This window comes from Neltuma alba, unplaced genomic scaffold (assembly GCF_004799145.2).
Source record: "Neltuma alba isolate B1F8T4 unplaced genomic scaffold, ASM479914v2 tig00010816_pilon, whole genome shotgun sequence".
NCBI lineage: Eukaryota > Viridiplantae > Streptophyta > Magnoliopsida > Fabales > Fabaceae > Neltuma > Neltuma alba.
Window position 1 is genome coordinate 108,347 of NW_021635624.1, and position 12,452 is coordinate 120,798.

Here is a 12,452-nt window from a genome sequence, read left to right on the forward strand (position 1 = left end):
TTTTGTGTTTGGTACATTATCTCTAAGTATATTGGGTTGGGGCATCATAACTAGCTCACGTTAAGCCTTTTTTAATCCTTTCTTTTTTTTTTTCAAGAGTGTGATGTCCTGAGTCGAATCCTTATAATGGTGCGCGAGTCATTCACAGGGAAAAAAAAAATGTTGGGCGAAAAGGGCAAAAAGAAAAAAGAAAAAGAAAAAAAAACAGAGAGAGTATATTGGTTGACTTGCTCGGCAGCTGGAAATTGATGACAGGTTACCAGACCAGACGACCATGTATTCCACAGTGATGGAAATCCTACACCTAATGGCCTAATAGGACTCGTATTTGTCCAACGTACGCACTTAGAAATAACGTTAGTTAGGGCTTGTACTGTATATACGCGCAGTGCCGCAACTTATGCCATCATTGGAATTTAATAAAAGTGGCAGTGGCACTGGCTTTCGCTTTCAGGCTTCTTTGCACATGAAGATTGGCTTAGATTCATCCATTCACTCACCAAACCAAAGCCCCGCAATAGCAGAAGAGACGGTGAGAGGGATTCGATTTCACTGAATTTATTACTGTTCTGGCCCAATAATCCGTAAACCGACACGCGTCTAGTTTCTTTTAGATTCCAATGATGTGAATTCAATTCAGTTCACTTGATTTCGAAGTCTTTCTGTGTAACTCTGTTGTGTTGCATCCACGGAAGATCAAATTGAATCTTTTTCTCCTCTCTCCACCTCTAACCTCTCCCTCTCTAACTGAGGTACCTTTTTCAAATATCTCGGTGTCACAGTTGGATTTCTTGCTTGCGATGATGATTTTGAATGTGATAACTCGAATGGGTGTTTTGATTTTTCGTTGGGTTGGGTCTATCTTTCTTCTTTGATGGAAAGTTGAAGTGTCGAAGTAGACAAATCGAATGTGATTTTTCTTTAATTTTTTCCCTTAATTTTCCATGTATGGGATGATCATGCTTCGCCTGCTTATTTTCTGTCGACATATTGGGTGAATCAGCGGTTGTGATGAGCCATCAGAAGGACAATCAATTATTTTTACTGTTAGTTGATGCATCGTCACTGTTCATCAGTGAAGTAAAGAATCAGTTTTTCCAAAATTTGAAGGAAAATGTGTCATTGATTTGTCGGTTGTGGTAAAAGATTCCACAACTTTTGGGTAATTTTAGAGCATTTATTCTCTATTTCTTCTTCTTCTTCTTTTTAATATCTTATTGTCTTCTTTCAATTTATAATTTTTTAGCTGTATCCTCGACTACCATCACACCCCCAATTTTCTAGCGAAGTATATGTTGCGTTATCCCTCGATCAAAACCTGCATTGCTCGATACCAGTCTTTGGTCCTTCAAAAGTAAATCTTAGCTCTGAATGACAGCCGCTATAGCTTTTCCCGTCTGTTTCACTGAGCATTTGTATGCAATTGTGGCTTCTTTTGCAGGTGAGAGAGATAAAACAGGCTGCTAATCCATATTACGGGGGCATCTGAAATGGAAGAGGGAGGGTCCTGGTTTGCGGACGCGGTGGGGCTTCTGGAAATTTAGAATCCCCTCTCCTTATTTATCAAATCTTGTTGCTGTTGGAGGCCCTCACTTTTTCTCATCTCCTGCATGTAGCACCAAATATTTTTGTTGATTAGTTGGGGAGTGGGAAAATTTTAAGGAAGACGCAGAAGCTGGCACAATGGGTTCTGTTTGTGGTTGTTTAAGTGTTGAGAATCTTGAAGATTATGTAAATCCAAATAGTTCTGTATATAGAAATTGCATGTGCTTCAGTTGCTTCATACATAACTTTTTGAATGTGGTATGTCTTTTAATCCTAGCCTCTTTCTCCCTTCTCTGTCTCATGTTTCAGAATTTGAATCTGATGCCTTCCCTAATGACTTGATCATGCACCATTTTTTCCTGTATCTCTATGGAGTAGAATGCCTGTCTGTCATATTTTCTCTAGGATCATGCCTCTGGTTGTTTTAAGCATTGGTGCACATGTACATCTTTTTGTTCATTTGTCTATAACAAGGAAAGGCCATTGCACTTGCAGGTAGATTGCTTGCATTCTGTCACTCCTCAAGTCATAAAAATATGCGTAGACATCATGGCTTTCTATTTGCCACATATAAGCATGTATGCTAATGAAGAAGATTTGTTGTTGAAGTGCGCCTTTAATTAAAGTTGCCTGTAAGCCTATTGTAGGAGGGATAAGTTTGCTATATGAGGTTCTAATGCTTTTCAGGTTGTCCTATTAAAGTCACAAATCAAGTCTGTGAGAGACAGAGATAATATGTTTATTGCTTTTTGATTAATTTTCTCTGTTTTTTGAGAGCGTTTTAGTGGCAAATCTGCAGTATCATTGGTCACTGACATTAATTATCGTTCACTTTCTTTTTTAAAAAGATATCTTAATCCTAACTGGTAGATCTATCTTTCATGGTGAGGTATTTTTCATTGATTAGAGCTACATATCTACAATATAAATATAACATTTTTCCATACTTCCAATTTCAGTATAATACAGTATTTCGTAGGCGTGAAGTGCATTCCATTTCTTCATCCGTCCAGGGGGCAGCATCTATGACTTCTACGGCATCCCTGGATAGTTCATTATCAGGGATGTACCGTGCTCCTCCCCGGCCTTTGCCATATGACGCAGACTCTAGGTATTTTCTCTCGCAACGTGATGGACTAGTTTCAAGACGTGAGAAGGGTTCAAGTCATTCAAATGAGGAATCACAACCTCTAAGAAGTGATCTAGATGTGGATTCAGACTCATTGAGTATGGGAGACAAATGGAATGAATGTGCCTGTGAAAATGGATCAAAGGAATACCTTTCTAAGTCCTCACTAAGACTTTCATCAGCAAAATATACACCTGGAGCTGCGGCGGTCTATGCACCATTAGAAGATGAAGATGTTTGTCCAACATGTCTTGAAGGTAGAGATATTAAATCTGGAATTTTTGTTTGAAGCTTCATGATGATAGCATCGAATGTTTTGGTGCATGTCTTGATATGGAGCGAGAAAACTGAATGTCCGGCCTTTGACTTGTTTTTTTCTTATACTTATGTTGGACGATGTATGGAACACTCATTCATTCTTGTGACTCTGACCTCTGTCACGTAATTTAATTTATTCTCAATTCGTAAAAGTTTTAAAAGATGTTTGAATCAGTAAAGTATGCATATCGTTTTCAGAAAATGAAATATGATTCTCTCAATGGTTTTGTTTTGGTCTTCCATTAGTTGATTTTAAAGAAGGAAAGGAGTAACATTTCACTTCTGAAGAAGCATTGACTTAGAATTTAACCTTTGCTTAAGAAACTCAGGAACCTGCTAGGGTTTGAAATTAGTATTCAACTTCATGACATATGATCGTTGTTTCAATGAATAAGTTGTTGATGCTGGCAAATTCTTTATTACTAAAATGGGATCTGAAGATTCTGATGGTTTTACAATATTTCTTTTGCTTGCAGAATATACCCAAGAGAATCCAAAGATAATGACAAAATGCTCTCACCATTTTCATCTTGGTTGCATCTATGAGTGGATGGAGAGAAGTGAAAACTGTCCAGTGTGTGGGAAGGTACTTTTCCTCCTTTGGTTTGTGAATTTTTTCTTGCTGTAATGATTGGCATTTCACCGGCGACAAGCATAGAATGAATAAAGACTCTTAAACTGCATGCTTAATTATCTTTATAAATATGTTTTACATAAAAAGAGGTCCTGTTGTGGGAGAACCTAGAGAAGAGGAAGATAAGGCACCCTTCTTTAGAAATAAAAGAATGGTGCAGCTGGATCAAGCACCCTGTCTTTGACTTGGGTTGAGATTGCACCCCTACCTAAAATTTATAAAACAAAAAAACAGAGAAAGAATGGAACAGAAGAGTAGAAAACCATAAACTAGGCTAATTAGATGTGCAGCAATTAAGTAATTTATAATTTTGTTTCTTAAGTGCCTGTGGTCTCTTGAAAGCTAGGCATGAATATCAAAGGGAACTGTTGCTTGTTTTCAATTCATTAGTGTACATTTAGGAGTTTACATGATCAATTTTGACTTATATTTGCCTTTTCTCCTAATATACTTATTCCCCTTCTTTCTAATTGCCACTAGTAATTTATCAACAGTTTTACGTGCTGATTCACTTATGAATATATTTAGAATTTATAGGAATCATATAGTTCGGCGATTTCCACATTTTTTTCCCAATTAAAATGCAGGTTTTTGCACTTAAGCATGTGGAATTAGTCTGTCACAAATTATTTCCTCCATTTCACTTCACTATCAGAATTTCGTTGGTGCAAGAACAGTTATATGATAAATCTTTATAGTCAGCTACTTTTGAAACTAACGTGAATTTCTAGGCTTGTATGCGTTGACATCTTTTCCTGCTATATACGAGAATCCTCCTTCTGAACATGAAGATGCAGACTTTGAAAGTATTTGAGTTTTAAGTGGGCATGTAGGGGCTGGGTTCTTAATTCAGTACTTCCATATAATTTCTATTTTCCGAGTCATATTAGGCATATTATCATTATGTGGTGTTCGTTGAGTGGCAGAGTTTGATTAGTGAGCAGTTTCCTGGTTTTAGCCCTTGTTTCTTATGGATAGGTAGTTAAAATATAGTTCTATTAAAGTTCTAGCAGGAAGATTTTAAATGTAAAATAAACAACTCAGTTAAAAAGAGAAACTGCGTGTGAACCGTTTTGAAGAATTGAGTGTTGGCGGTTAAATTTAACCAATTAAGACTGGATTTTAGCTTGCCCATGAGCTAAGGTTTTATTCAATCCTCACTTATATCTATGATTTACTTGCCTTATTGTTTTAGTTATATAAAAGTCCCAGCTCCCAACCTTTTCCTCTTGCTTTATTACTTGTATAAGCTGCATAACTTTTTGTGCTGTTTCCCAAGTCTTAACCTATCCATTTGATTTGCCGCTGCTACAATATCTACACTGCATACATGCAAAGCCTGGCCACCAGTTTATCATTCTTAGGCTCCATTTGTTGATGTTTCAACTCTAAATTTGATGCTGGTGTAACTATGGAAACCTGTAGATTGAACGCTGAGCCTACTAGTGATCCTTGAGTTTGTTGGTTCTATCATCCAGATAAAATGTTCATGGGGAATTCGATTAAGCCCGATAAATCAATCAATGATAGACTCAAAGTCCATTTGGAAATTTCTATGACCTAAGATCTTTTCTACTGGCTTGTACCTCTGTGCCCTTGAGTATAAATTCGGCATGTTCTCTGTGTTGGCATCTTTGAATGTGCTAGCCCATCATGAAATTCCATATGGCTTCATTCAAAAACAAAACCCAAAAAAAAAAAAAACAAAAGAAAACCGCCACATGGAAAGTTCTAACCACTTGATTGATTATTTAAATAATTGAATTAAATTTTTATCCCACCAGTGATAAGGTTATTGGGCTTTAGAAACGCCCCCCCCCCCCAACCCAAAGTCAAGCAAGAGCTGGTTATGAAATAGAATGTTGTTAGGAGTTTTGGGTTGACGGCGCTGTGTGAGCTTGTAAAAGGCTTGGTGAATGATCTATAAGGGTGGGTGTGGGACATGTGAAGGCTGTTTGAGGAACTATGTCAGATTTCAAACAATTTAATATGGATAAAAAGTTGTCAAATGCTACATTGTAAAAAGAATTGTATTCATATGTTGCACTTTTCATCTTGAAAGTGTCACCGAGTTCTTTATGTGTTAGAGAACTTCAAATTCTGGTGAACTGCCATTGGGTAATGCAATTTTCCCCTGTAAAATTTCTGAATATATTTGTTCTTTTATAAGATTATCTTATTGGAATTAAAATCTGGCACCCTTTGGACGAGGAGCATCTGGTGTGCCTCTAGACACTATATTTGGCAGGAGGTATGGTGCGGATAATTTAAATAAACATCTTATTTGTCTATTTATGGTTCATGTCGTTTGTTTTTAAGTAATATATTTAATTTTAACTGATATTAATATTTATTCCTATAAAATGATCTTGCAAACAATACCAATGTGCCATAAAATATTAATATTGGAAAGTTGGAGGACTCAGTGGTAACGCCACCAAGCTTGAAGCAATGTTTGATATGTAAGCGCTATGCTTTTGGCATTATAGCATTGTGATTAATTTTTGGCATTGTAGCATCATTATACAGCAGTTGGATCTAGAGGTTATAAATGGGGGGCTTAGAGAGAGAGAGAGAGTGGGTAGGCAGAAAATTCGGCAATAATTGTGGGAGGGAATGGGATCTAGCCTCTCTAAAACACCAGCCCTTTTCTTGCTTTCTTTTTATGTTTCTACCCCTTTTCCTGTTTCTACTGTAGAACCAGATACGGAAGCTTAAATTTGCTCGAGGACTTGATTTAAATTTTTAAAAGTACATAAAATATATAATATTTTTACCTTAGTATGTAGAAGATGCCAATGGCCATATGACCTAGTGACACGAAACACTCACCTTTGTTGGTGAGAAGTTGTGGGTGCTATTTGCTTCTAGCTTTAGCTTATCCATATGTAATCCAAAAAATATATTCTTAAAATATTTATTTATTTTTATTTGTTATGCACCCAAATGCTCCCCCAATGCATAGTTGCAAACCTAACTTGCATGATATTAGAATTCCATTTCCGTTCCTCAATTTATAGTAAAAATTTTGCATAGGAAACTGGGTTTGAATACTAATTTATACGTCATGGTGTAATGAGAAGGTTTGTTGCATGAGTTGAAGTTGCAAGTTCTTCACTTTGATTGACTTCCACCCACATTCCCTATACTAGTGCATATTAAGTTCTTACAGCGGGGTCTACAACATATGGACAAACACTTTGAAACATGGACATTGTGGCACAAACTATGTGTGAAATGTCCAGCTTTTGATTTGATAGATGTCGCGTTTCGCACAAATTAGACGAGTCATCAGATATTGTGAGGAGTTTAAGAAATGAGTCACATCATTCAGAAGATTTTAATAGTGTTATTTGCTATAGATCTTATGTTTTCTATTGACATTGATTGATGTATAATATAGGAAGTTCATTTATTTTTTTGAAGTGTCAATGCTTCCTAGACGTGCAATCACTTATATCATTAAATATTTTGATAACAAGAGGCGGAAGTAAGAAACTGGGATAATTTATCGCATTTATGCATACAAGTGACTTTGATTTTTGAGCAAGTGTTATGAGAGCAAAAAATCTGACTCTCTCTGTGTCAGTGTGTGTGTGTGTGAATGAGAAAGAGAGAGAGAGAGAGAGTTGTTACATCAGGAGGGATTGAATCTTAGACTTGCATATACCCCCATCCCATTCTACTCTTATCACTCAAACTGAAATAGCCTTAGGTGTCTAGTGTCTGATATTCTCTATGGCTGCTAACAAAGTGAATTTCTGATTGATGAGCTGAATATTGCCCTGGAAAGTGAAAACCCATTCATGGAATGATGGTTGATTTGTATTCTTGGTTATGTATAGGAGATGGAATTTGATGAAACGCCATAATCCTTTTTCAAGAGGCTTGTGTTGCGGATGAAGCCACCACCAGATGCAAAAAGCAAAAGGAAGAATTAATACCAAGTGTAGACATTGTGAATACTACAGATTAAGTTCTTGTATAGTAAGCGTGTTACTTTCCTTAACCATTGTTGTACGTTCTATCTCCTGCTTCTCTATCTTCAGCATTTCCATTTTTAATAATACCTTGGGAAAGGAAAAAATGAGTTAAATTGAAACATGTTTACAGCCTTGTAATATTGAGAGTTGTATTTCTTCCTTTGGTTCGGTGCTTCTTTCAGTAGTGTTAATAGATCATATATCTTCTTTTGTACAAGGAATGAAGTCAAAATATTTATGACTTGGGAATATTAATATTGATATTGACATTGCTGATTGATCTGGCCTGTGTGTTTATTTTTGGCTCATTGCATTAAAAAGAAAGGGGGGGGGGGGAGAGAGAGAGAGGGAGAGAGGAGAATTGCCTGGGCAAAAATAGAAACATGTTTGAAAGTGTTTTTGGTTACGTGTGAAAAAAAAACGGGAAAAAAAAAGAGAGAGAAGACGTCCTGAGAAATGAGAATTTTCACAGCACATAAGAAAGCTGTCATGTCTCTCTGGTTTTTTCGTTTTTTAAAAAATATTTGGGCCAACTATCCAAATTCATCTGAGAAGGAATCATGTGGTTCATTTACCATGACAGCTCTGAAACAACACAAAACGTACGCATTCAATGAATCATTGCTGTATCCAGGTCGGGGGGAAAAAAAAAGCATCATAACTGTAATTAATGAATCATTTTTTGGAGCAAAAGCTATAATGAATCATTATTATATACATCCGGTCTTATCTATACTAGAAATGAAGTTTTACAAATAAGAACAGCGGTAATACTATAATTATAACATAATTTCCCCCATAAATATATGTGTGTCCTTCAATAGTTCATGATTTAGGAGGTGTTGAGCAACTTCTAAACTATAATTTCAGAAGTATTTTTTTGTAAAATGAAAAAAATTCCTCTACATATTTATTTTGTAAACCGTAAAAATATTTTAAAATCATGATTTAGTTTTATTCAATCACTTTTTTAATGTTCGCATGTGTACGTGGCATATATTATTCTGTCAAACAAGTCACACGTCAGTACTCTCTCCCCCTCACACTGACGCATCCAACGCACCCATGTTATTAACCTGTATCAGTCCAAAACATATCTTTCGCTTCAGCCGCTGAATAGGGTCCACTTATAATTAAATTAGGATGTATAATTAAATTAGGAGGAACTCTGTAATTAAAATAATATAATTTAATTAAACGATTTTAAAAAATATTTATATATAACCATAAAACCAATCATATTTAAATAAAAAAAGGTATCAATTTATGAGTAAATGAAACATTTTGTATAACCCATACATAATCTAACAAAATAATTACAAAAGCACAATTATGATGGATTGTTATTACTTTTTTAATTGAGGAGATATTTAGTAATACGAAAAAGTACTTTTGAAAAGGATTTTTCTGTTAAACGAGATAAACTTCTCCACATGTTTATTTTGTATTCTGTAAAAATACTTTTAAAAACCTGATTTAGTTTTCATTTAAACATCTTCTAAAAATGATATTGTTTCATGAATTAATATAATTTGATCTGATTGATTTGTTCAAAACTTTTGACTAGATCGATCAGAAGATCAATTACTCAATTTATTGATCTCTCAAAACGTCTCATATTGAGTTTTAATACTACACTCAATTTATGAGTAAATGAAACATTTAGTATACGTAATCTGACAAAATAATTACAAAAGCACAATTACAGGCGGATTGCTATTACTTTTTTAATTCAAAATGATATTGTTTCAGGGAGACTTTAAAAAAAAATTGATTTGATTGATTGGTTCAAAACTTTTGACTAGATGGATTGTCTAAAATTTTTTACTAGATGGAACGGAGGATCAATTACTTGATTTACTGATGTGTTAAAACAGCTCAGATTGAAATATTTAGTACCAGATAGTACCTCAAATAGGATTGTTTCTAATAAGAGGATACCCATACTTTAGTTTTAAAAAAAAATCAAACAAGAAGAATAAGAAATGCAACATCTATCATAAAATATAGGATGCTCATGTACTCCTCCGGTCCTTAATATAGGATCCAATTCTTAAGTTGATTTTGGTCCTAAATATAATTTCCATTTCACATATTTATCAATTTTCTTTAAATTACCCCTATGGATACTCCCTCAACCATAATCAAGTAGAAGAGGGAGAGGGAGTATTAAGAAAGATGATTATGGTGTTTTGGAAAAAATGTGTCACTTTTCTTATAATTAACTAATTTACCTAACTTTCTTAATCTAATCAAATTAGTTAAATGAGTCTTATATTAAGGATCGGAAGAGTATCTTATTAAATCGAAGCTAATTAAGGCTAGAAAGTCATTTCAAAAAAAATTTGTTAATTTCAACGACAAAATTAGTCTAAATTATAAATTAACCAATATCTGATTAAATTAAAAGTTCTGATTTCCCTCAAAAGTCTGACCAAATTGCCAATTCGATGGCACAACATTATCAAACTCCAACATCTTCCCATCACTCGTAGTAACCTTAAACGACAAACTCTGTCCCATCAGGTTCGTCCCTGTCTGCCAAACCTGACCCCAATTCCTCGACATCTGAATCCACCCGCCGCCGCCATTACCTGCCCTGATCTTCGCGTCGGTGACGTCGCCGGCGTTCGCCACATTGAAAAACAGCGTTGTTATCCAGTAAGGGTTGCCCTTGAGCTCGAACTTGACGCCGCCGGATTTGGCGCAGGCGACACGGCGGTAGCGAACCGGGATGATGCCGGCCTTGTAGGGAGCGAGCTTGGTGAACATGGCCATGGAGAGGTCGAAGTGTTGCTGGGGAGGGTTGCACCAGTGGTTGACGTCCGGAGGAGTGTGGTTGGGCGGACAGAAGTTGGTGGCCGTAATTTTGATGGTGCCGGCGCCGGGGATGCACCATTGCGGGTCGTTGACGCACTCGAGTTCGAAGCAGGCGCCGCAGGTGAGACCATTGTTGAAGAGAGCTGTGCTTAGGGCTGCCGTTTCCAGGCCATAGCCTTGCTTGAAGAGGTCTCCATAACCACAAGCTCCTTCTGCAAATGGGAAGGAAATAACAATATTCATACCACTTTAATAATAATAATAATAATAATAATAATAATAATAATAATAATAATAAATATTCGGTATTTTATCCCTTCGGAGACATTGATAAAATTGGAACAATACTGAGAAAATTATGTTTCTATATATATATATATATATATATATATAAATGGGGGAGGATGTTCTTTGTTTTTTTTTTTAAAGAAGGGGAAAAATTAATCGCTAATTTAATGATTTGAGGGGGAATTATATACCGTACAGAATGAATTGGGAGTTGTTAATTTTCAAATATTTAAATTAATCTATTTTTGGAAAAGAACTTATATGATAAATTCACATGTTCTAAACTTGGCAAGAGATGACACTGAATATCCTATTTTTCTTAAATATGAAAGATTTTTTTTTTGGAGGTTATTATAAACACTATTGTATATATACATGACAGGTGAGGATTACTCTCTTTAATAGCAAAATCTGAGGTGGACTAGATAATTATCCTTGCGTTTCAAAGTCAATAATTTTTTATTTATTTACTTTATTTCTTTTTTTTTTGGTCTTTTTAAGTTTTTCGGAGTGAAGTTTGTCTTTTTAGGGAGTCTAGGGCTCCCCCCAAAAAAAAAAATTGTATACATATATGGAAAATTAATTTTTTTGATAAAAAGATCAATTTTATAAATAAAAAAAACGAATCAGCGTTGAAAAGATTAGGAAATGGAAAACTAATTTCAAAATGAGACTCATTGGCAATCTAGACTGTTCTTCTTCTTTTTTAACTCTTTATTTTATATGTTTGTATAAATTTATAATTGATATACACACAAATTCAGAACAAAGTTGAACAACTGCACAGGGTACTCACTCTAATTCATAAAAGAAATGATCAAACAACATTTTATTTGATGAGGAAAAATATGAGGGGGTAATTTACAGAAAAACACTGGAAAAACAATAGTTTTTTTCCTCAGAAAAAAACTGTGAGAATTTTTCACGAACTATTTTATCATGAGATTAGCATATGAGATGAGAAAAAAAAGATAGTACAATATTTAAGAGTTAATGCGATCCGCATTATTCATAAGTCATGAACAGTATAACTTATTAAACTCTGAACACAGAGAACACACAAATATACACACTTACGCATGGTTTCGCCTCCCGACATGTCACCATAGAAGGTTGCATGAGCATCATGCCAGCTTCCATCAATAGCAAAAGAAGCCAGGGCGGAGAAAGCAATGGCCATAAACTGAAACAAGAAGAAACAAGACACAGACATAGCCATGGCTTTTAAAGATTAATATGTGAGGAGGAGGAAGAAGAAGTGAATTCACATATGTATCTGAATTTTGATAAATGAAAGGTGGTATTTATATACAGGGCTTTGTGGTCATTTAATGCTTCCATATTCTTGAATCAGAAATAATTAAATTCATAAAAATACAGAAAATTAATTGATATTTAAGTTTTAAAGCCAAATATTATGTTCCATGTATCAGTAATTAATGAGATTCATATATAAATCAGTGAGTGATTGAGGGGATTGAGATGGTATACAATTTAAGTCAATCAATAGAGGAAGACAACTATTTTTTGTCTTTTTCTTTAATTATGGCTAATTATTTTATACAAGTTAATTTTTTTGACCGATTAAAATAATGCATTTACTAGTTTTGACCCAGTTTTATATATTTGTTATGCATAAATATAAATTTTGATACAATGAATTACATTATGATTGAGAGGCGTAACGAAATTTACTTGATGCAGAATTTTTTTCTTGCATTAATCGGGCCAAAAA

At 34.8% G+C, this 12,452-nt stretch overlaps 2 protein-coding genes across 2 annotated transcripts; one reads left to right on the top strand and one right to left on the bottom strand.

The window, feature by feature from the left end:
* The first annotated feature begins 1,545 nt into the window (after window positions 1–1,545).
* Window positions 1,546–7,889, top strand: LOC114759308 (E3 ubiquitin-protein ligase At3g02290). The gene is made up of 4 exons (XM_028948475.1): window positions 1,546–1,803; window positions 2,505–2,931; window positions 3,469–3,578; window positions 7,472–7,889. The coding sequence occupies exons 1-4, from the start codon at window positions 1,684–1,686 to the stop codon at window positions 7,496–7,498; spliced, it is 684 nt and encodes a 227-aa protein (XP_028804308.1). The 5' UTR covers window positions 1,546–1,683; the 3' UTR covers window positions 7,499–7,889.
* Window positions 7,890–10,012: 2,123 nt separating this feature from the next.
* LOC114759317 (expansin-A23-like) lies at window positions 10,013–11,925 on the bottom strand. The gene is made up of 2 exons (XM_028948484.1): window positions 11,795–11,925; window positions 10,013–10,641 (listed from the first exon to the last, which is right to left on the bottom strand). Exons 1-2 carry the CDS (start codon window positions 11,895–11,897, stop codon window positions 10,013–10,015), a joined length of 732 nt encoding a protein of 243 aa, XP_028804317.1. The 5' UTR covers window positions 11,898–11,925.
* Between the last annotated feature and the right edge of the window lie 527 nt (window positions 11,926–12,452).